The 25,912-nt window shown below is 35.5% G+C and overlaps 1 protein-coding gene across 1 annotated transcript in view; it reads left to right on the plus strand.

Annotated features, from left to right (window-relative positions):
* The first annotated feature begins 585 nt into the window (after positions 1-585).
* The window catches only part of LOC110096620 (sister chromatid cohesion protein PDS5 homolog A-B), a 184,686-nt gene continuing 159,359 nt past the window's right edge, over positions 586-25,912 (plus strand). Inside the window, exons 1-5 of the mRNA XM_028697710.1 lie at positions 586-807; positions 1,433-1,611; positions 11,420-11,540; positions 25,229-25,519; positions 25,605-25,821. Coding sequence (XP_028553543.1) covers positions 586-807; positions 1,433-1,611; positions 11,420-11,540; positions 25,229-25,519; positions 25,605-25,821 — 1,030 coding nt within the window. The remainder of the gene's footprint in view (positions 808-1,432; positions 1,612-11,419; positions 11,541-25,228; positions 25,520-25,604; positions 25,822-25,912) is intronic.

Genomic DNA, 25,912 nt, shown 5'->3' on the forward strand with positions numbered 1-25,912 from the left:
TTATTTTATTACTAAAATTATTTCTTATGACAAGCCTTTAATGAAAAAAATAATATTATTTCTTTTGATTGTTTTACATATCTTTCTTTTATTTTTTCTCTGTTGCTAAATCCTATTTATAGTTAAAGTATGCTTGTAAGAGGGTTGGAATGATGATATGAATGCAAGAATGTTGCAACCATGTCTCCAAGATTTTCTTTCCTATTGGCCGGCTAGCCTACTCTCTTTCTTTTCCTCTCTTTGTCTTCATCTCTCTCGGCCCTTCAAATTCTAGGTTGACTTTATCTATGTTTCTCATTTTTGGAGAAGTTCTAATTCAAGCCTTCGTTTTATAATTCAAGAAACTCAAAGTTATGCCATCCTTGTCGGTCAAATACAATACTGTTGTTCTTATTGTTTATACTTTTCATGCTTCCTCCATATGAGTATTGTTAAAATGAGGTATCTCATTGTGAAACACTTAGTTGTCTGATAGACTAATATAACCTGATTTACTTCATATATCAAGGTTGATGTACTACATCTGCCTCCCTTTTTTCGTGCTGAAACATTGATTCTTTAAGAAACTATTATGAAAGATTGCTTATGAAGTTTTGTGTTCTCTTTCAGAAAGCGGAAGCTGCTCTTTCAGATTTGAGTCCAAGTTTATCTCTACAGGAAGTATTGACATCCCTAAGCTGTTCTTTGGTTCAAAGTAACCTGCGTAAGCATAAAGATGATGATGTTAGGCTATTGGTTGCCGTTTGTTTCACTGAAGTCATCCGCCTTCTAGCACCTAATCCTCCTTGCAGTTATGAAGTATATAAGGTAACACCTCCTGATTAAGAAAGCTATTTTTTTTTTACTTGTACCTTGCATCACTTACAAGCATTCATATGATCCACTTTTCATTTACACTTGAGAATGTTTGGTACCATAGTCTCTTTATGGCGATACTTCCCTGATAATGTGATTCCTAAGGAAGGAAGAAATACTTATATCTTGTTTTTATGCCTTTCTACAGCTTTGAGGGTAGTTGTTTGAATTATTATTCCTGTCTCTGCCTCCATTTATGTTTTTACAGATTGGGCTGAAGTAGGAATAGTTGAACATGTTTAGAATATCACTTATTACTCAGGAAATGGATGTTCTAATTTTTGTTTTCTTTTGCTGTTTCACACTGTTTTTTATTAGTCTATTCAATTATGAAGTTAACTGTTATCTTTGGCATCTATATTATGGTATGCATTGTTGAAATTTGCATGGTATTTTCATTTCTAGAATCAGGATAAGTTATCAGGAATTTCTTTTTCTTTACCAAGAGAGAGTTTTATTATTGGAAGGAACAATACTAGTATTCCCGTTATTATCCCCTTGATCCCTAATAATGGATCCTAGTATACAACAATGTTCATCCTCCTAACGCTTCTTTAATTCTGCGTCTAATATACAGGAAATTTTCAGGCTCATTATTAATGTGTTCAAACGCCTAACTGATTCCAACAGTCCGTTTTCCACAAGGAGGTTGAAGATATTGGAGACTGTTGCTTATTGTAAATCTTTTTTGATTATGCTTGGGGGCTGTGAGGATTTATCAGCTGAAATGTTTGACGTGTTATTCAAAGCTGTAAGGTAAGAGCTATGTTGCATTGTTCCGTGATCATTCATTGAGGTTGCCTTGTCAATGTTCAAAAAAGATTCATTGAGGTTGCCTTGTCAATGTTCAATTTTTTTGCAAAGATATATTATTCTGTAGATTTAAATATGAGGAAATGCAAATAATGCCATTCTAGAAGGTACAAATAATTCCAAGGTGATCATATTCATCGATCAAAGCAATTGATTGAAAATAAATTTTTTCAGCTCAATAACTAGCCATTGCGATATCTATTTTGTAAAGCTATTTATATTTACTGTCCAATGTATTTGTTTTTTCATGATCTAAATTTACCTATTATTTATTTTATAATTTATGCAAGAATATTTTTCTGTATTAGAAGTTATATCCATCAATGTTTTATTCTTATGCAATTCTACTTTATGTTTTGCTCAACATATATTATTGCAACCAATAATTTCAAATTTTATGGATTCATAGAATTTATTTATTCTTATCATTAAGCTTATTTATCTATTCTTTCTTCATTTTATGAGGAATCTTTAAGAGTTATTTTAAATAAATAAGTATTCTCAAAATGACCAACCCAAGGTTTAAAGTTGCGTAATTAAGCCTCGAGGCGGTTTTCGTCTGTGAGGCGAGGCGTAAGCCTCACGGACACAGAATTGCGTAAATGAAAAATTAAAGGTTTTAGTAGGAAAATAATAGCAATATTCTATCTTACAATAAAAACATCTAAATGATATATGAAAATAGTGAAAAGTAAGAAAGTAGATGTAATAAAATCATGTCCTAAAGTACAAAATCACAAAATATTAGTTTAACAAAACTCCCAAAGTACAAAAAATAAATAAAATGCAATCATATTCCATCACTAAATGGGTCTTCAAGGGAATCTTCTTCTCCAATTGTATCTATGAATGCCATATCATCATCATCTTCAATATGACTCACTTTTCTCTTCCCTGTTCAATAAGAGAAAAGATCATTATCATGTTAATTGCTCACTTGACATAAATGTAATGCAATAGCATATAAGAAGTTGTGCAATACTTTTACTTGATTGTTGTGCTGCAGAGCTAGTGGATGTGTGTGGTGTGGTACTAGTGGATGTGCCCACTTGATCTGCTTCGCTCCTCAAGACATCCACACTTAGATCTTCTAGCTGTAAGTCTGATAATGACAAATCTGTCTCATCATCTATGAACCACTCATTATCAGACGACACATCATTACTTGATTGTTGTGCTGCGAGGCGTAGCATTTTTCACCTCATCTGAAGCTTCAACCGATCGTAAAAACAATGTGCCGTAGGGATTGTTCACAAGAATGTTAATCAAGCTCCTGCTCTTCATGTTAGACCATCCATCTGACATAATGGTTACTCCATTCTCATTCCATGTCCTTTTAATCTCCTCAATGCTACGCTCTGTGTTCAGCAGCTCTTCCTTTAAAATCCATGTTTGCAACTCATACATAGAAGGTGCCTTCAACCCTCTCCCATACAAACCTACAGACCGCAGCATATTGAAGTAGGCAGGCGACGTAGCAACATTAAAAGGTATGACATTTAAAAAAAAACTTCCCAATATCCATGCAAACCTGGCGTCGACCCTCTCTAGTACCGGCCGCAGGCATCATTTGTGCTTGTCCTCTATCCTCTTATGGATTAGTCATATACTGATCCATAAGACCCCGTGCACCTCTGTTATGTATAGTGGAAGAAGATTTCACTTCAAAAATCTAACCAAAAATAAAAAAAAATACCTAAAATCGTTTGTGGACTTCTCCTACAAGGCGACCGGACACTTCAAGTTCGTCGGAGAGAGGCGGCGCTGGCGGGAGAGGCGGCGGGAAGGGTGGCCGACCGTGCGAGATCCTTCTTTCGCGAACAGGAGCTTGCGGGCGAACGGGAAAAGCCTGGGCCGAACGGGTGTAGGGAAAAAAATGAGTCATTTTAAGTAGGTGGGGCCATTTGGATGAGGCGTACGCCTCACCCATAATTGCGCAATTGCGCAATTGAGGCGCGCCTCACACAGGGTGAGGCGTACGCCTCTTCCAGGCTCCAAATTGCGTGCGCCTCTTGTTGCACAATTTTAAACAGAGGACCAACCTATTAGTTTTTTTTTTTTTTTTTGATAAACAAGAAATGTGTTATACCTTATTTATATTTATGAGAAAAATATTAACTATCTGTTTCCATATGCTCTTATTCCACTTGTCTTTGTAAATATCATGTCCCACTTTTTTATATTCAGCTTTAGCATTGTTTCTTGAGACCACAAATTATTTTTTGCTTATTACTATAACTAATTTTCTTGATCATAACTATAACAAGTAAAGATGGATCTCTAATGTGGTGTCTCTAGCCAATTTCATATGCGTGAAAATATTAATTTTTTTGTTGGATGACTTTTTATATAATGAGCTTTTTTTTTGTTATCATTTTCATATACCTTAGAATGCGATTAACAAGTTTCATATGTTATTCAATAGTGTTGTTTATGTATTGGTCTAGAACACTAATGAGAAGCTGAATAGCAGGAGTTTTCCTATAAGGTGTTGATACTCATGTTTTTGGCATGTGGGTTATTTGTGGCTATCCCAATTTTCTTTGTTGGATCCATTAAAGTTTTTGCATGCTTACATCCAAGCATTCTTATTTCTTGAAGTAGATTAAAAATAAACTTTATTTGGGAAATTACAATTCCTTGTTTTTCTATTGCTACCTCCATGGTATGAAAGTAAACACCTTTTAGAAGTAGCAAGAGTTTTAGTATTCACCAATCATGTGTCAGTTATCTATGGGATGATGCTATCATAACTACAACATACCTCATCAATCGCATGCCCTTAAAAATTATAAATTTTCAATGCCTTTTATTTATGTTTCAAAATATTTTTTTTTTTACTCTAGGATCTTATATAATCTCCCTATTAAAATCATTGGTTGTATATTGTTTGTACATATTATGCTAAAAGTTGTGGAAAGATCATTGGACTACAAAATGTATCTTTTAGTTTTTACTTTAAACACAAAGGTACTAATATTTTGATCTTATTAAAAAAATATTTGTTATAATGGATGCATAATTTTTGGAACAAAATCTTTTTTTCGGGTCTCATCTTTATGGGGAAAGAAACTTTGGTGATTCGTTATAATATAAAAAAATGATAAGAACTCAAATCTTTTTAATAATGAATGCATTCATACAAATCAAGAGCTTAGTTCAAGAAATAATAATTTAAATATTGAAACTCCCCCATGGTCTAATATAAACTCTACACATGATCATGATAATGCCAAAAAGGAGGTTAAGCAAACGTGGATAAAATCTTTGGAATGACATTTAAGGAAACCATCATTTCATGAAAAAGAGTATAAGTGTTCTCTGCAAAGCTGTTGATGCAGGATATAAATGTAAAGAACATGATTTGATTAAGAAATTTGCATGCTTAAATTTTAGAGAATAATAATAAGCAAAATCTTATATTGATTTAAACGATAAGATAAAGCACAAAGGTGATAAAATAAGCTAAGGCCAAATCACGTGCGTAGAAGTTAAGATCATAAAATAGTCAATTAATTTAATGTTGCATACATGGAAGGTTGATGTAGGACTACATATGAATGCAATGACTTTGTTAAGAATTTGCACAACTCTTGATTAGAATAAAAAAGTGAAGAAAACTATTAGTAGCTTAAACAATGAAATAAAACGAATAAGGGGTCACGTCCGCTTAGGCTAAATCACATAACCAGAGATTTGAAACTTTCAAAATGAAATAGAAAACAACGTTACGCCAGAGTGGTAGTTTCAATAAAAATCCCTAGTCTAACAAGTGAGATCCGTAAGCACATGAATACACTCAAAACCCTAAGTTTATTAAGCTTAGCAGAAGTAGGAGGAATCGTCCTTCGTGACTACAATCAAACACAAGATAAAGTTAGACTCAAGAAATATAAAGAAAGGGGAAAGTAGAACCCTTTGTCAAGGATCGGTTGCGATCCTCCACTCAACGCCTTCAAGCTGCTCTTCAATTGCTTCCACCAAAGTATCTAGGATACGTTCCACGTATTCTTTAATGGTGTGATCGATCCTCGGATTAACGTCAAAGAAAGTTGACTGGAGAATGCGTACGAAGCCGTCCTCGGCGTTCTCAAGTCCGTACTCAGTGGCGGGGTCGGCCATTCATGGATACACGATGACAAAGTCTTCCCAAGATGGCTAATGCTCTTGACTATTGTTGAGGAGAAAGAAGTTTCCCTTCAACTTGAAAGAGGGAAGAGGCAAGGAGCAAGCTTCCTTCCAAAATCTGAAATAAATTTTAGATTTTAAAAAATAACAGGATGAAAATTCAAGAGGGAAAATCCAATCCCTAAATCCGGTGGGAAGTTAAGTGGAGAGAGGGGAGGATTAGAGAGAAAGAGGGGGCGGGTATGGAGAGAGGGGCCGGCGGCTTTAGTGAGTGGGGAGGGATTTATGTGGAGGTGGGTGGTTTCCTAAATTTGGGTTTAGAGATTAGGAAAGATTTAATTGAGTCCAATCTAATTTGAAATTCAAATTGGATTCAATTTGAAAAATTTCCTAAAATAGTTTAATAGGTTTAGGAAAGGATTTGAATTTAGGATTTAATTGATTTGACTCCTAAATTGATCCCAAATTAAATCACCCTAAATTAGAAAACCCAAAGTAGGGAAAGTGGAGTGGGGCCGACAGTTTAGCCAAGCAAGGCCGACGGCTATAGGGAGGAAATTAAGGAGGCTTTAATGCTTCCTTAATTTGGGTGATTAGATTTAGAATAAATTAAATCATCATAATTAATTCAAAATCCAATGGAGGGAAGATTTGAAAACTTTCATAAAATAGATTTTATAATTTAGGAAAGAATTTGAATTTCAAATTTGGGAAAATTTGAATTCAAAGACAAAGTAAATTATGGCAATATAAAATTAGGAAGTAACCAAAGTAGGCAATAGGGGAGGGGGCGGGTTAGGCCGGTGGTTCGAACGGGATGGGGGTATGAGGCCGGCGGCTGGGTGGAGATGTAGGAGGTGTTGTGGTGGGTGGAGAAGGAAGAGGGGGTGATTAGGTGGCCGGCGGCAAGGATTGGGAGGGCCTTGACCAACGGCTAGGTGGAAGATAGGGTTTGGAAAGACAAAGATAAGAAACCACGAACCCGACCGTCTCCAAGGTTGGTGGGTGATCCGAGTTCCCTCTCCTATGGATTCACCACTCAAACTCTCAAGCTCTCAAGAGAACTCAAACACAACGAAGAAATTTTCTAATCAATCATTCATTACTTGAAAAATAAAACAAGGGGCTATAAATAGCCTAGTACATGAGACTCAAAAAATAAAAGACAAAAATGCCTTCCGTGCTTACAAATGACATCCCTTTACTAAAAAGGTACAACAAGAAATAAAATAACATAAAATAAAAACAAATACACGACACATGATTAAAACAATACAATCATATATCAAAAGTACAATGACTCGATCGTGGCCGTAGGCCACGCCTCTGATAAACCTTCCACAATCTGATGTCCCCATCAAAGGTTTTCAACAAAATCCCCATGCTAACAATAAGATTAGTCACTATGTAAGGATTCCTCACTGAACTCCCTAAATTACCATGCTTTAGTGGAGGGATCAACACGAATCATTGTGAATCAAACTATAACCACAATTGGAAGGTGAATTAGGAAGATATAAGACTAGGAAAAAAAAATTTACCAAGGGAAAGACAAATATGGCGATCTCGCGTAGTCGCTTTGGTGTTGGGGAAGGAGTGGACAGTAACACACAACCCCTAGCTGTCTTAGGACAGCAACTTGATGTTCTTTGACGGGTGGGAAGCAAGTTCTCTTGGAATGGTTTCTCGAAACAGCAAATTGAGGCTTTTGGAACAGCACACGATGATCTCCGGGTGGCAAGGCAGCAGTTTCCTAGTGTTGGAATGGCTGGACAGCAAGGGGGAAAGCCCAGAAATTCTGGACAGCTAACAAAAATGTTCCAACAGCACTTTGGAGGGGTTGGAAGTCCTGGACAGCAGCCGTCAATGATGTGGGAAGCCTCTTCTTCCTTTGGGGTGACTCTCCAAGCAAGGGAGAAGGGCTAGAGAGGTTGGTTGGGTGGGCTAGTGGTCGGCCAAGGCTAAGGTTGGAGGTGGGATTGGTTTGGATTGTGGGGAAAATCTGGGAAGAAGAAAATCTAAAATTAATTTCAGATTTAGAGGACTTTAATTTGGGAAAAGGAGTTTAATTCTTTCCACAAAAGGAGAAATCCAAAGAGGCATGGGAGGCCGGCCCTATGAGGGGGTTTAATTGGAGTTTCCAATGTTGGAAGATTAATTTTGGGGAGAGAGGGAGGAGCGGCCCACTTGATGGCCTTGATTGGAGGATTTAGTTAAGCAAGAAAATGATTGAATGATTGTATTTCCTAAATTGGCCGGCCCTATGGGCATGTATGGAGAGGTGGGATTAAATTGGTTTCCAATTGGGGACTTTGGGATTTAGGAAGAAGGATTTAATGAGATCCTCTTTCAAATTCAAATTTAAATTTGAATTTAATTGAATGATTGTATTTCCTAAATTAACTCCTTTATTTAGGAAAGAATATTTCAGATTTTAATAACTCAAAATCTGAATTAAAACTTTCTAGAATAATAGGGATCTATTTTAGGAAAGTCGAGGGATTTTGAAATTTGGAGGGAAAAGGAAGGGGGGAAGTTGGCCGACTGTTCGGGGTTGGGATGGGAGGCTGGCCGGTATTGGGGAGGTGGTGGGTTTTGGCAGAGATGTGGAGAAAGGTGGAGTGGCCGACGGTTAAGGGAGGAGGGAGGGAGGTCGGTGGTGGAAGGAAAGAAGAAGGGAACAAAGAGGAGAAGATAGGAAAACCAAGAGCTCACCTACGGTGGTTGTTGGGTAGTACGATTTGGCCTCTCCTAGGCTCCTCAACCTTTTCTCAAGCTCTCTCAAGAACACCAAGCAGAAATTTTATAATTCATTCATTCATCTCAAAAGAAACGTATGGGGCTTATATATTAGCCTCCTACAATGAAAGAGAAATAAAAGACGACATTGCCCCTAGGGCGTACATATGACAAAGCCCTTAAGTAAGAGCAAAACGGGAAAAGCTACTAATACAAATGCATAAAGCAAATAAATAAAACAAATACATATGAAGACTCAAAAGTAGATCAGCGCGATCGTGGCCGTCGATCGTCGACCACGTCTATGGAAGACATTTCAGGATATGATGTCCGCATCAGCCATGAATCCAATTGAAAGCAAAACCATGGCCCATATAGTTTTCTTCAATTGTGTCTAAATTCTCAAGATAAATTTGACAAACTTGATATACCCATTACATTCCCTAAGGGTGTTAAGTCTTGTTCTAACTATCCTATATCAAAATTTATGCCCTTGAGAAATTTGCCACCTTATTTTTTGCCTTCATCTCTTAACTTTCTCTTGTGGAGATTCCAAACAAATGTATATGAGACTTTATAAGTACCTAAGTGGAGGGAAATATTTCTTGATGAAATGAGAGCTCTTGTGAAAAATAGGCTTAGGAGATGATGGATTTACATTTTTTACATAGTGAGAAGATTATTGTTGGTTAAAAGTGGGTTGTGAAGTTTAAATTTGATGGAACTCTCTAGAGATATCAAGTTCTGCTATTTGGGAAAGGATTTACTCTACAATGGTATAAATTGCATGGGGATGTTTGCGCAAATGGGAAAATTGAATTCTATATGAGTCTTATTATCTTTTGCAGATGATGCTGATTGGCCTCCACACCAGCTGGTTATTAATAACACAACTATTTATGGAGACCTAAAAGAAGTTTATGTATTCTTTGTTGGATTAAAAAAAAAAAAACATTGACTCATATATTCTATCTAATGAACTCATTTTATTGTCTCAAATAGTTTTCAAGAGCAAGGTATGGATGATTTACTTAGTAAATAATCAATGCTAACTGCATGCCAATATTGATCATATTATGTTCATGAAAAGCTCAGCAGAAGTGAAAGGTAATATCTTACTGTTTATTTAGTTATGGGAGAGTCCAATGACCTAAACCCCCTTTTATAATTCATTTTCATATAAAAAAGGGCTATTTAGTCATTTTCAATTTAGGAGACTTTTGATTTTTAACTTCCAAACTATGCAAAATTTCCTATAAGCCCTTTATATGGATTTGATCGAAATTCAATGTACTATTTTATAAAATTAATTTCTTTGAAAATGACGACTTTGAAAATCCGCCTAATTTGGTTGCGGTGCATCAAAATGCGTGCAACATTTACGATCGACATTTTTTTCGAGTTTTACAGATATAGCCTTTGCTACAAGTCTAGTTATCCAATTTATGCACTTCTAAAAAAATTCGAATCTTGAGATACTTAAAATTTACCATTAAATGTGACTATTTTTTCAAGAAAACACTTTTCGGAATATTGAATCTTACACTGATATGGTTGGGCTAAGATCCATAATAGATAATTTTATTGACGTATATGGAAACCTTGTCAAGACGATAGAAACATGAAGTGTTAGTTTGAACTTTGGAGTATTGAAGTTGAATATAGAGGCATGACCAATGAGTTTTGTGAACTGCTATGGTTGCAATGCGTTTTTATTGAGCTAAAAAAAAAAAAAAATAACTAGAGATTCTCCAATGAAGCTATATTGTTGCAACAAGGCTGCTATAAGCATAACCCATGATTTTATCCTACAGAGCACGGTGAGTTTGATCGCCAATTTGATCAACAATTTATTAAGGAAAACCTTGAAGAAAGAATCATTTGCATGCATTTTATTTTCTCCCAGTAAACCATATATGCTTACCGAAGGTTTTTTTCAAATCTTGTTTTTTAATTCCTCATTACTTGATTGAAATCTATTTTCCAATTTAAGGGGAAGTTTGTTGAATAGAGAAAGTATTGACTACATCAAAGGGTGTGCTGACTGGATTAGTAGGAAGCTAAAGGAGTGATTGCATGGGAAGATGGTTACTCTAAAAGAAAAATGATGAATTTTTGTCAGAATCAATTTGAAGATCCCCATTATTTGAATTTTTAAATTGCATCTTATTTTGCTAGTTTTCTTTGGCGAATTATCATATACTTAGGTGTTTAAAAATGCAAAATGTCCTATAAATATTTTACCTCTATCTTTGATCAATATTCAGAAAACGTATTCTTCTCCAAACTTACATTAGGCATGGTTAACTGTTTGGTTTTGAGAGTCTGTAGCATCTACCATTTTCTGTTCACTCTTGCAACTTTGAAGGTATGTTGATAATTGGTTAGTGAGTTGTCCATGTTTTGACTGAAGCTCCGTTAAAGTACCCCCATGTTTGAAGCACAAATCATCTTAATTGTGGAGAGTAGAATTAGATGTGTCATTTTTATGTTGGCATGAACTTGATAGCGCTATATTGTTGACTAAATTTCAGTTTTCTTGGGTTAGTAACTTGATATTTATGATCATATTTTGTCTTCTTGTTCGAACTAGAGAAACCACTTAGCTTTATATGTAGTTGGTTTGGGAACAAGGTGGATCTAAAGTTCTTATCTCACTTCTGGTTACTGCTTAATTTGTTCGAGTGTTCAGCCTATAGCATCGAGTAGTCTTCTTGGGAAGATTGGTACCCGCCTTTAAAGTACTGTTATTATTAACTCTTTGGTCCTTTATTTTCCTGTATAAATTGGTCAAACTGGATAAAATAAATCGAATCACTATTTTTTTTGTGTTTATATTATTCGTTGGCTTGTGCTACTTAAAGCAGATTGTTTTCATTTGCAGATTTAAAATTCAGGATAGTTTGATGCAAGCTATCATGTCAATTATGACAAGTATTCTAGAACAACAGGTTTCTCCACGTATACTGTATGTGATATTACATAATCTTCTAAGGCAGGAAAAGGTACCTACATGCAGTGACTTGCATTACTATATACTTCTACTAGTTTATGCAACACGAGTTCACCTTTTCTTTTGCTATTATTTTATTCAATTTATTCATTTTCTGAGTATTCATTGAATCTGTTATATTATCTGAGTGATTGACTTGAATACAGATAAAAAATATGAGGAAGGTTTATGCTTCTTTCTTGTAGCAAAACATAGCAATATTGAGATTTTTTTTGTCATTTCCTGTGCATCTTTATCTTTTTCCTCTTAGATACATGAACTGAGCATTCCTTTCAAAATTGTAGCAGCAAGGACTGGCATATTAGCAGCTCCTACGTTAAAATGGTTATCATTATGTTCCACCACAGTGGCCTATGTTTTAGTTCCTATCCTTTGGCATCTATCACATGAACCATCTTTAATGAATTGTTGTGATGGTGTTAGGCTTATACAATCCAGCTTCTAGTTCTTAGCTCGGTTCAGTTTTTATGTAGAGAAATTTTTTTATTTCCTTAATTTCATTTGTATTTAAATGTACATTTTAAGATGTTCCCATGAGATTATGTCAATATTAGAGAAAATATATGAATTTTTGTATGGTTAGATGCTGCTCTTTGTGTATGATGAGTAGGTTGCTGCAGTTAATTCCCCACTTAAGGAGGGTTCTAGTGATTGCTTCAGAAGGATAAACACTAAGAAATGGCTGTTGTCAATGGCATGAGTATATTGATACTACTTGGAAGTAAAAACAGCTAAACAATCAATAGAAAACTACAGAAATACCCAAAACAACTTGGAAGTAAAAACAGCAAACCAATTCATAGAAAACTACTGGAATACCCAAAACAGTAGCTGATTTTATATTATTTCTGCAATATAAAAGCAAGATATATGTGATCTACTATTAGAGAGGTTGATTGTCTCTCTCACAAGACCTAGACGCCACTAGAAGCTCACAACAAATACTAAGAACATAAAACTCAACAATAGTATAAACTAAATCCTAGAGAACACCCCTTTAAGTAGCCCTAGAATACTATAACATAAATAGAACCTTCTAATCAGCATAAATGTAATTTAGAAAACTTTCCTAACCAATTAGTCCCTAATTAGCCTGAACATAATTAAGAAAATCTTCTTAATCAGTTAAACAACATAAGCATAATTAGGAAACCTTCATAAATTGTTCTCCCTTGATTAAGAACCTTCCTAAATAGCTTCCCCTTGATTAGGAACATTCCTAAATAGCTTTCCCTTAATTCCTCCTCCTTACATAATAAATAATAGCTCCCCTAGGCCCCACAAGGTGGGCCCCTCTGGCATATCACTACTCCAGTCCCAAAGAACCACCTAGTCCTTAAGGTGGTATGAAGGAAATTTCTTTTGAAGAATATTTTTCCAGTGCTTTTGCTTAACGGTTAATTCTAAGAGGCTAGTCGAAAATGTGTTTGTGCTTCTAGGATCTAGATCGCATTCAAAATTTCATTTATATTCCCTCACAAAGTCAACATACTTATTCACAACATTTGCAGAGAAACAAAGCCCTACAAATTCGAGATACCTCCTTTTTAAGATATTTTGGAATCTAAGCGGTGGTAGCAGTTGGATACTTGTGGCAACGATGAAGTGATGCATTAACAACAACAAGAAGTCAATATTCTAGGAGAGTAACAAATCTTGAGCCCATTCATGATAGCAATGCCTCAAGTTCATTGGCCAAGTTTGGGTTCTTGTTCCCGAGTGCTTCCGTTATGTCCTTTGCAACATCCAATGTACTAGCAGCTGAAGCAACTCAACCAAGTGCAGTATTACGCCTAAATGGAAGTTGGTTGTTTTGCTGAGTAGCTTTTCAGCTTCATTATTAACTGCAGCTTCTGAGAAATAAAAGTACTGCTATTTTGGGGCCAGGATGAATATGGATTTTAGAAGGCAAAGTACTACCAACATGATTCAGACCTCTTTCTTTTCCATCAGGCATACCATTGGGTGCTGAAACAGTGTTGCATGCGCTTATCCCATTCATTAGGAGTTCTAAGCCTCCATGCCTCAAAGATATTTTTGAGTTCTGCATAAATACTGTGAACACCAAAATTATAATTTCCATATGCTTATTTTTTTTAATTGGCAATGTCAAGTAGAATTCCTGCTGATTCTTGGACATCAACAAGCTGCTGAAAATACTGCAAAAGTGGTGTGTGGGGCTGAATGGACATCTCAGCCAATTGACACCATTGTTTTGTGCCAGTTCAACGCCTTTGGACACAGTACCTTTAACATCTCTACACCACCTGTATTTCTATATTGAAGAGAAAAAAATGCTTGAACAATATGAAGTTTTGGTGTCTCTTCTAATTGAGCCTTTGGCATTACATTATCCTTTAGATAAGCCCAATCTGGAACCTTTCAAAGGCAGGCATAAAGAATTTCATTGTTTTCCACAATCTTTCCAAAATCTGCCAATGTATTCCACTGGACTTAGCTGACTAGCACAATAAAGCCACCTTTCTTCCCAAAGACACATTTCAGCCTTGGGAACTATATTTTTGTAAATACCCTATGTGGCCTTTATCATTGCCTGATAAAAGAGGTTATGAGCATGCTGCCGGTTCTCATGCGGGACAAGAGATAAGCTGGTTCTTGTTTCAATGGAAATTGACCTTCTCTTCCACAAACCACATCTTATATCTTCTTCATTAAGCAATCGATAAAGCCTAGCAAGTGATTCAGAACATTTTGGTTCATTCCTGAACAACACGACATTACTCTCAAGTAGAGCTAGAGAGATATGCCAGGCGTTGTAAGTTTTCCCAGTATATTTGATTAGGTCACTTGGTATTCGAGTCTGAGGATGACACAAATTGATACCTTCTAGAAATGCCTGCACATCATTAGGCCTACTTGCTTTTGTTGCTTCTTGGGGTAAGAAGTGATATAATGGGTATAGCCATAGAAACTTGCTCATCTTTCTGAAGGGTGACCCAAGCTATTGGGAAAATCAATACCCATAAATGATTTGCAACATTAGAATCAGCATACGCTAATTACCTTAAAGGACTCACAAGATCAGCAACTTGCATTAGAACACCTGAACGGTTCAGAATTGATCTTGATGCCGTAAGTTGTGGCACTCTTGCAGAATTTTGAGCAAGGTTTATTGGCTCATTTTCAAGCAGGATTTTGCTTCTGTAAAACCCGCAAAATGCCGTTTAAGACCTCGCACGCTTTTCAAAGCGCCACGACGAGCTTTAAGTGAAAATTTTGAAGTTGTCGGATTTCGACGGTAATGATTTTATAAAATAGAGCGTAAAATTTTGATCGTTTTGATGTATAACCCATATCAGATTATGAGTATTTTGAGAATTATAAATTTTGGAAGTTTCTAAATGCCAATTCCACCCCTAAGTGTTTCTTAAGCCAAATCTATTTAAGTAAGGGCATTTGAAGTATTTACGGATCATCAAAGTTTAAAATATATCTTCACACAGAAAGAGTTGAATTTGAGGCAGAGGAGGTGGTTGGAGCTTATCAAAGACTATGATTTGGATATCCAATATCATTCAGGTAAGGCGAATATGGTAGCAGATGCCTTAAGCAGGAAGACTTCTAGTGCCAGTTGGATGATTACACAACAACATGAGTTGATAAAAGATTTGGAGAAGTTAGAGATTAGTCCAGCCCAATGATGCAGAGTTTGTGGCTTTGAATCAGATGACCATTCAGTCAACATTGAAGGATATGATAAGGGAAGCTTTGCCACAAGATGCATAATTTGAGAAAGTCCTAAGTTTGGTGAAGGTTGGTCATGTGGAGGAGTTTGAGCTTGATGAGGATGAGCTACTACGGTATAGAGGCAGAATTTGCATCCCAGATGTTAGAGATTTGAGGAAGGACATTTTTCAAGAAGCTCACTATTCAAGTTATACCATTCACCTAGGTAGTAACAAGATGTACCAGGATTTGAAGGAATACTTTTGGTGGCCAGGGATGAAGAGAAGTGTAGCAGAAATGGTGGCTATGTGTACAGTTTGCCAGATGGTTAAGGTAGAACATCAAAAGCCAGGAGGTTTATTGCAGCCTTAACCTATACTGGAATGGAAGTGGGAAGACATAGCCATGTATTTTGTAGTTGGTTTGCCTAGATCTAGAATTGGTCATGATGCTATATGGGTGATAATTGATAGGTTGACCAAATCGGCACACTTTTTACTATCAAGCAATCTGATGCTGTTGAGAAGTTGGCAAGTGTTTATGTTAATGAGATTGTTAGACTTCATGGTGTACCAAGATCGATAGTATCAGATAGAGATGTGAGATTTACCTCTAGATTGTGGAGGAAGGTTCAAGAGGCAATGGGCACTAGACTTTCAGTACAACCTTTCACCCTCAAAGAGATGGTCAATCAGAGAGGACTATTCAGACTTTGGAGGATTTACTCAGATTATGTGTACTTGATTTTGGTGGCAAATGGGAGACACATCCCACTGATTGAATCTGCTTATAACAATAGTTTCCAAGCAAGTATATGTATGACATCCTATGAAGCTTTGTATGGAAGGAGGTGTCGAACTCCTTTATGTTGGGCTGAGATTGGAGAAAAAAAGATCATTGGAGCTGATTTAGTAGATGATGCTGCTGAAAAGATAAGGCTGATTCGTGACATATTGAAGGCTGTGTAAGATAGACAGAAGAGTACTATGATGCCAAACATATATCTGTTGAGTTTGATGTTGGAGAGTTTGTATTTCTCAAGGTTAGCCCTATGAAAGGTGTGAAGAGATTTGGTAAAATTGGAAAACTGAGTCCAAGGTATGTTGGCCCTTTTGAGATATGAGAGAGAGTTGGCAGTGTGGCTTACAGATTGATTTTGTCATCTCACATGAGTGGAGTATATAATGTATTCCACATCTCTTCTTTGAGGAAATACATTGTAGATGAAGCTCAGAAGATCAGTACTGAAGCAATAGATATCCAACCAGATCTGACATTTGTAGAAGAACCTGAGAAGATCATAGACTATAATGTTAAGCAGCTTCGAAGCAGAGAGGTTTCTTATGTTAAGGTTCTTTGGAAACATGGATCGGAGAAAGATGCTACTTGGGAGAAGGAATCAGAGATGAAGGAGAGCTACCCTCACCTATTTGACTAAGGTATGGTTTCTTAAGCTTGTCTTAAATTTCGAGGACGAAATTTTTATAAGGGAGGGAGAATTGTAAAACCCGCAAAATGCCGTTTAAGACCTCGCACGCTTTTCAAAGCGCCGCGACGAGTTTTAAGTGAAAATTTTGAAGTTGTCGGATTTCAACAGGAATAATTTTATAAAATAGAGTATAAAATTCTAATCGTTTTGATGTATAACCCATATCAGATTATGAGTATTTTGAGAATTATAAATTTTGGAAGTTTCTAAATGTCAATTCTACCCGTAAGTGTTTCTTAATCCAAATCTATTTAAGTAAGGGCATTTGTGTCTTTTTGGCATATCCCCTTTCTCCCTAAATGAACCAACCGAGCCCTCCCCATTCATTTCGTGCGGCCCGAACCGAACGCGAGAGGGAGAAGGCGGATGAGTAGGCGAACGGGTGGCTCCGGCGGAGGATTCCGGCGGCCAATCTTGAGGAAAATCGTAGGGGAGACTAAGGGAAGGCTAAGGTATGCAAAAGAATTATTATTTCTCCATTTTTCTCAAAGATTTTTGGTTGAAAAGATTTCTAGGGTTTTGAGAAAATTTGAAATTTCTTTAAGAAAAGTTTAGGGAAGGATTAAATGATGTTTCTAAACCTTAATGCGAGTTGATTTTTTGAAAATATGAATTTTTGGAAATTAGGGTTTTGCTAAAAAAATTGTTTCTTTGGAAATTTCTTCACAAAAGAGATTTCTATTAACCTAAGAAAGCTTCTAATGGAAAAATATTAAATGTATAACGAAAATTTTGAGTTTAGGAATTTAGGGTTTTCCCCAATTAAGGAATTTTTTGATCCCGATGGTTTTTATTTGTTTTAGGGAGGATTTTAGAGGCTAATTTATGGACTTTATTTAAAATACAAGATTTCCTATTTTTTGATTTCATAAATTCCGAAAATTGATTTTATTTTAATTATGTTTTGAGGGTAGGGAAAGGTGTTGCATGCTTAAAACCTAAGGAATTGGACTAAACCATAATTGAGAGAGATTGTGTTTGAGAGATATCATGATTTGGTGTAAAGGGCTTGAATTGGAACATAAACAAGACATTAGAAGAACCCTTTTATTACTTTAGAATTAGAGTTTAGGATATTATATAGGGATTAGTCACTTATGCTTTTCGTTGTATGTCTCTTTTAGATATAAATCGTGTGGAGGGAAAGAGTTTGATCGGACAAAGAAAGAGGTGCACAGATTGAGGTAGGTAGAAGTGAAGTTCTTGTAAATTTAGTTAATTCTTCTTTTATTGCAATTGCATATAAATGATAAATTCTTTTATGTTTATTATGAAACTCTTATGGCTCTTGTTCCCTTGAAAGTTCATGGACACTTGAGGCAAATGCAAAGGTTCTTTTTATGCAAATGTATAATTCATGAATGGATCTCATGCTCATTTCTCTACTCTTACTATACATGTCTCTCCCCTTTACATGCAAAGGCATACATAAGCATATAAAGCATGCATATCCCTAAGGAAACATACACTTGTTTAGTTTCTGAATGGTTTACATAAAGCATGTCTTATGGTTATATATGTAATAAGTGTATGTGCATGTTGACCCGGGAGTATTACATGGTAAAGGAGGCGACGGGCGGCAGGTTCTTTTGAGTTTTGATATTTTGTATAACAGGTTTAGAAATGATAAGTAAGAAAAAAAAAGGATTTTGGATCCCCTTTTGTATTTTGTAAACTTAATGTTAAATTCATCTATTGGTGTTTTGGAATGAATGAAAAGAAAAGTTTATGTTTGGAGATTTTGTAGTGGCTCTTTCCTTATGTTTGGTACTGTTTGGAGATATGTTAATTATTTATTATGAAGTTTCTTTTATCTTCATCATGTCCGACCTTTGTTCCCGCCTCTCCCTCGCGAGCTAACCGGGCCGGGTCGTGACAACTTCAACCAGAAAATGTCACTCAAGGCTCTCCAGTTCTGAAATTGGACAATATGCTGAAGTTTGATGAATAGGTTTTTCTCGAAAGCGTTGTTATAAAATATAAAGTAATAAGAACCACTGTCTAATTCCTAGATACTTAGCTCTTAGGCTCAATACATCTTGTCTCTCCATCTTCTGAAATACCTGTGGGCGAAGTGCCAAAGGATACTTGCTTGAATCTGCACAAATCGTGTTTAAGCTCGATATATACATATTTTCATTCTTCCAATGTAGTTGGTGAGAAGTCCCCATCTTCTTCTCCTTCCAAATTCTGTAACTCTACAAAAAATCCCTCTTCTGTACCCTTTCCCCTCATTGAAAGTGGCTCCAATGGTGGCATCTCCTCTTCTTCCCTCAAAATTTTCACCTCCCGATTCTTCCTCAACGAACTCCTCCCGTTGGTCTCCTTTCCCTTGGATTATGCCAAGGGAATCTTGGTCAAATCTTGGTTCGGTTTAGCAATCAGAATTGCTAGTGGATTTTTAGATTGCATCTCTATGATGTTCCTCATCATCACCAAAATTCTCTTTCCTTTTGGTTCAACCCTAAGAATTGCCAGTGAAGCTTTTGACTGAATCTCGATCATTTTCTTCATCATATCTTCAAAGTTTTCAAAGCGGTTCTCTATGGATGAGAGCCTTTCTTCCATCGTTAAAAATTTTCCTTCGATGGTTGAAAACATTTCCTTTATTCTAGAATATTTCTTCTAGATCCTAGCCTTTAGTTGCTCCATCTCGCCTTCCAATGCATCCGTCTTCTTAGCTGCCATTTACCTTGCTCTGATATTTTGATACCACTTAAAAGTAAAAACATCAAATCAATCAATAGAAAGCTGCAAGAATGCCCAAAACACAGGCTGATTTTGTATTATTTATGCAATATGAAAGCAAGATATAGGTGATCTTAATAGAGAGGTAGATGGTCTCTCCCACAAGATCTAGACATCTCTAGGAACTCACGACAAACACTAAGAACATAAAACTCAACAATAGCATAAACTAAACCCTAGACAACTCCCCCTTACATTGCCCTTGAACACAGTAACATAAAATAAAACGGGGTGATCTCGGCCGTTGATCTTCGACTCTTCCTTTAAATATCATCCACCGTTGTATGTCCGGATCAGAAGTATAGAGAGAATAAGGAGGATCTATATTTGATATTTATTGATTTAGAGAAAACATATGATAAAGTTCTAAGAGAAGTTCTATGAAGAGTTCTAGAAAAGAAAATGGTTAATAATGTTTATATTCAAGTCATTAAGGATATATATATATATGCATGTGCTGTTATGTGTGTTCAAACACAAGATGGTTTGCCTAAGTATTTTCCTATTTCAGTTGGATTACATCAAGGTTCAACTTTAAGCCCATATATTTTTGCTTTAGCGATGGATGTTCTTACTATACATTTTCAAGGAGATGTATGCTGGTGTATGCTTTTTTCTAATGATATTCTTCTTTTTGATATGACAACAACAACAACATCAAGCCTTTATCCCACTACATGGGGTCGGCTACATGAATCATTTTTCTCCATTGTGTCCTATTAAAAGTCAAATTCTCGTTTAAATCTAAGAACGAAAGGTCATTCCTAATATTTTCTAACCAAGTCTTTTTAGGTCTACCCCTACCTTTCTTAACATAAGTCAAATCTAATACCTCTACTCTCCTAACCGGGTCATCGCAAGGCCACCGTTTTATGTGACCAAACCATCTAAGGCGACTTTCTCTAATCTCATCTTCTACTGGAGCTACTCCAACCTTTTCACGTATATGCTCATTTCGTATCCTATCTATAAGGGTAAAGCCACTCATCCACCTGAGCATCCTCATCTCTGCCACACTTAACTTAGTATTATGCTTCTCTTTTAAAGGCCAACATTCGGCATCATAAAGCATAGTAGGCCTCACTACCATCTTATAGAATTTTCCCTTAAATTTGAGGGGTACATTTCTATCACATAACAAGCCCGATGCATTCCTCCACTTCAACCATCCAACTTGAATTCTGCTGATAATATCCCCATCTATTTCACCATCACTCTGAACAATAGATCCAAGATATCTAAAACGTGTACTCTTATTAATGACTTGATCGCCCAAAGTCACAATCCCCTTTACTACTAAAATTACACTCCAATTACACTCAATATATTCCGTTTTAGATCTACTCAAGCAAAAACCTTTAGACTCTAAGGTTGACCTCCATAATTCAAGTTTACCTTCAACTCCCTCTCTAGTCTTATCAACAAGAAGAATATCATCAGCAAAAAGCATACACCAAGGTACATCCTCTTGCAAATGTCTAGTGAGAACATCCATGACTAAAGCAAAAAGATATGGGCTTAAGGCTGATCCTTGATGTAACCCAACCGAAATAGGAAAATACTTGGTCAATCCACCTTGTGTTTGAACACAAGTAATAGCTCCTGCATACATATCTTTAATGATTTGAATATAAGCATTATTAACTCCTTTCTTTTCAAGAACTCTCCATAGCACTTCTCTTGGAACTTTATCATATGCTTTTTCTAAATCAATAAATATCATATGTAGATTCTCCTTATTTTCTCTATATTTCTCCATCAAACCTCTTAATAAATGTATGGCTTCCATAGTCGACCTACCCGACATGAATCCAAATTGATTTTGAGAAACATTAGTATGCTTTGGAGCTTTTCCCTTTGATACTCAAAGGACATCTTTTGCAATATTCTTAATATCACTAGCCACTTTTTCCCACATAATATTAGCATCCTAATACACAGACAAAATCTTAAGATCTAAAATCTTATTTCCAAAAATATTTTTGTTAATATTCTTTAAATGCCCCCATTTAATCCTAGAAAATTATTTTACTTTATTTTTTATTTTATGCCCCTTTATCTTAAAGTCCAAAACTAATAATCGATGTTGGGTACATAAATTTTCATTCGGAATAACTTTACAATCTTTGCAATCTAAACAATTTAATTTTCTAATAAGAAAATAGTCAATCTGGGTTGTACTATATCATTTTTTTAAGTGATGAGATGCTCATTCCTTTTCTTAAATAAGGTATTAGCAATTGATCTTCCTACCTTCATTCGTCGTTTCAAATCCATGGCCACCATGAATGCTTTTAAAATCATTTACCTCTCTACCAACATGTCCATTTAAATCTCCTCCAATAAAAACTCTTTCTTCAAGAGGTATATTTTGTATTAATTGTTTTAAGTCATTCCAAAAATTTAATTTAGAACTCATATCCAAATCTACTTGAGGAGCATAAGCACTTATAATATTAACAATCTTATCATCAACAACAATCTTTAATATAATTTTATCTCCAATCCTATTAATTTTTATAACATTATCCTTTAAACTCTTATCTATAATAACACCTACAGCATTTCTAGTACGACTCTTACTCGAATACCAAAGTTTAAATCCTAAACTATCAATTTCCTTAGCTTTATCTCCAACCCATTTAGTTTCCTGAATGTAGAAAATATTTAACTTCCTATGAATCATAATATCTATTAATTCCATAATTTTCCTGTAAGGGAACTTATATTTCAAATTCCTATCCTAATTTTTGTTTCATGGACTAGCTTCTTTGCCCACATCCGTCCTTGATGTGGGGACCATTGCCTATTTAACACTGCACCTGGGCGCCGGTGCAGCAGCCCTTGCACACTTGTCACTATATTCAGGCCATACAGCGTGTCGCTTCCAGGGGACGCCCTAGCATTAACACAATTTCTTAAAGGATTCATGTCATTATTGTTCGACAAGTTTTACGCTGGCTGTCGACTAACTAACGCAACCCTCCACTTTTCTCATCCAGGACTTGGGACCTGGCAACAGCAGTGTTTTTAATATGAATACAGAGGGAGTTAAATGTAAACTTGAATTATGGAGGTTAAGTTTAGAGTCTAAAGATTTTAGTTTGAGTAGATCTAAAACCGAATATATGTAGAGTAATTTTAGTAGTATAAATCTAGTGGGGGGATTGTGACTTTGGGTGATCAAGTCATTATAAGCGTACATATTTTAGACATCTTGGATCCATTGTTCAGAGTGATGATGAAATAGATAGGAATATTATTAGTAGAATTTAAGTTGGATGGTTGAAGTGGAGGAATGCATCATGCTTGTTGTGTGATAGAATAATACCCCTCAAACTTAAGGGAAAATTCTATAAGATAGTGGTGAGACTTGTATAGCTTTATGTCACAGAATGTCGACCATTAAAAAAGAAGCATAACATTAAGTATTGCAGAGATGAGGATGCCTCGGTGGATGAGTGACTTTAATTTTAGAGGTAGAATATGAAACACACATATTTGAAAAGTTGGAGTAGCTCCAGTGGAAAATAAGATAAGAGAGAGTCGCCTTAGATGGTTTGGTCACATAAAACCTCAATCTTTTGATGAGTTGGTTAGGAGAGCAGATGTATTAAAATTGGCTTATATTAAGAAAGGTAGAGGTAGACTTAAAATGACTTGGTTAGAAAATATTAGAAATAATCTTTTTTTTATTTGATTTAAATGAGAATTTGACTCTTTAGATGACATGATGGAGAAAAAAGATTCATGTAGATGATCCCATATAGTGAGATAAAGGCTTGCTGTTGTTGTTGTATTTTTATAAGTGAAAAGGTGCTTCTCACTTTTCTTAAGTTATTAACAATTATAAAATTATAAGTTAGAGTTAAATCCAATATGCGTCCCCTACCTTTAATAGTTGTTCTAAATCTGAAGCCACCATGAATTTTTTATCCTTCTATTAACATGTCTTTTTAAATCTCCTCCAATAAAAACTCTTTATTCAAGAGTATTCTTAATATTGATTCTCCTAAATAATTCTAAATTTTTTATTTTGAACAAATATCCAAATCAACTTGAGGAGTATAAATACTAATAGTATTAATAATCTTAGCATTAATAATAATCTTTAAAGTTATTATATTAATTTTTACAACATTATTCATCAGACTCATATTTATTTATGAGTACATATACACCATTTCTAATATGATGTCTACCTGAATATTAAACTTTAAATCCTAAGCTTTCAATCTTTTTAGCCATTTCTCCCATCCATTTATTTTTTCTAAATACTTAGAATATTTATCTTCCTATGAATTATAATATCTATTAATTTGCTTGTGAGAATACTTATATTCCAAGTTATTATCCTAATTCTAATTTCATAGACTAACTTCTTTGCCCACTTTCATCCATGATATGAACCTCTTGCTTATTTAATGTTGCCCCTGTGCAATGACCTTTGCATGACCTGAATGCTTATTTAACTTAGGCGCCTGTGCAATGGCCTTTGCACACATTTTACTATATTCAAGTCATACAATGTGTTTCTTCTAAGGAACGTCTTAGTATTAATACAATGTATTAAATGATTAATGCCATGATTATTCGACAAGTTTTATGTTGGTTGCGATTACCTAATGCAACCCTCCACTTTTTTCATCCAGGGCTTGGGACAACTGTAGTGCTATTTTCTAAGTAGAGAAGAGATTAATTTTAAATGTAATTAAAGTTTAGTTATCTTAAGAGATGGTTTCAGTGTGACATCACTATCATTATTTGAAGCTTGTTTGTAGTTTGAAATGAGGGTTTTGGTGGAAACATGACTCATTATTTTAGATTTTTCCTTACTAAGGGGATCATTATTTTGAAGCTAGAGTTCTGAACATTGTCGATCATCTTCCTTGAGCCCAAGTATTGAAAGTGAGGGATTTTATGAGAAATTAGCAACACAATTTTTTTCTTGAGTGAATTTGCTAATTGATAGTAAATTATAATCTATGTTGAGCACAAATCGATTGTTAAATCTTTTGAGAGAATGATTGGATCTATTTTAGCCACTTTTGATAGTGACTATTTGCAATTCTATAAATTATAATTTTAGTGGCATGGGCGTTAATTGTACAGTTGTAGATTGAAAGGTTTTAGCCATAGATTTAAGATTATTTCAATGAATACCAACATGAATAAAGGGATAGGTTAGAGTGGAGAGGATACATGTTAGTCTTGATTGTTGCTAGCTATATAAGGTGGTTGTGGTTGTGATATCGAGGAGGATCTTTAGCTTCCGAATTCGGAGTGAGCTCTCTAAAGATAATTTGCCAGTTTTCTAGATGGGCACAAGCTAACCTGTTCTGCAGCATGGTGTCTCTATATGCATGAGCCAGATTGAGGCCCAACACTAGCAGTTATTTGACCACTTATCATCATCACCTTTATTGTCTCAGGCACCCACGGTAAAGACTTTTTGCTTGGGGCAAAACTAGGAGGCATAAAATTTCAGGATATTTTTGATGCTCGTAAGTAACATGTTTATTAGTGAAATACTGAAATACATCATATATGTGTGACCAAAGTGTGAGGTTTGTTAATACCTGTAACAACATGAAGCAACCCTTGTATGTTGAGGCTACATGTGTAATTTACTGTTTATTTTATTTTGTGAAGTTGTTTTACTGATACATATGTTCATTTTTATTGTTCCATAGATGTTGATTGAATTTTTGCATATCTATGACCATGCTGCTTCTCCTTTTCGATCATGTTCCCAGGCTGCATCATTCAGGCTTGCTGTTTCTGTCATCCAAGATTGTGCGCCAAAGTTGGAGACCCATGTCTGTAGCTTTTTGACTTCCTGTATGCTGGACAAGTATAATGTTGATAAGCGTCACGAGACTGATAGTTGTAATTTTGATGGTGATAATGAGCATGACGATGCGTTGGAGAATGATGCTCCCGTAGCTGAACTTAGAAGCTCTTATCATGAAGTTTTTCTCAAAATTTATCAGTATGCTCCTCAAATTCTTACTTCTATATTGCCATTGTTGACTCAGGAATTGCTGGTATGTGATACTCTTACATTTGTTGAGTGTTTTCTTTTCTTTGTTTTTTATAACTATATTCGATTTTGTATTATTTTCTTAATAGATTGATCAAGTGGATGCACGCATGAAGGCAGTTCAGTTAGTTGGGAAGCTTATGGTTCTATCTAAACTCAATTTTGGTCGGGAGCACCGACCAGTTTATTCAGAGTTCTTGAGAAGGTTCTCTGACAAGTCTGCTGATGTAAGACTCGCTTCACTAGAATGGGCAAAGGCGGTTTATCAGGCCAATGCCTCTGCAGATGAAGCACGCTGTACTCTTGGTAAATCAACTCTCTAAAATTTCCCTTTTTTCTGTTTCGTTGATATATCTTGTAATTCTGCTCTTTTATGTTTCCTGATGATTTGATTTAG

The sequence above is a fragment of the Dendrobium catenatum genome, unplaced genomic scaffold, assembly GCF_001605985.2.
Source record: "Dendrobium catenatum unplaced genomic scaffold, ASM160598v2 fragScaff_scaffold_989, whole genome shotgun sequence".
In the NCBI taxonomy this organism is placed as follows: Eukaryota; Viridiplantae; Streptophyta; class Magnoliopsida; order Asparagales; family Orchidaceae; genus Dendrobium; species Dendrobium catenatum.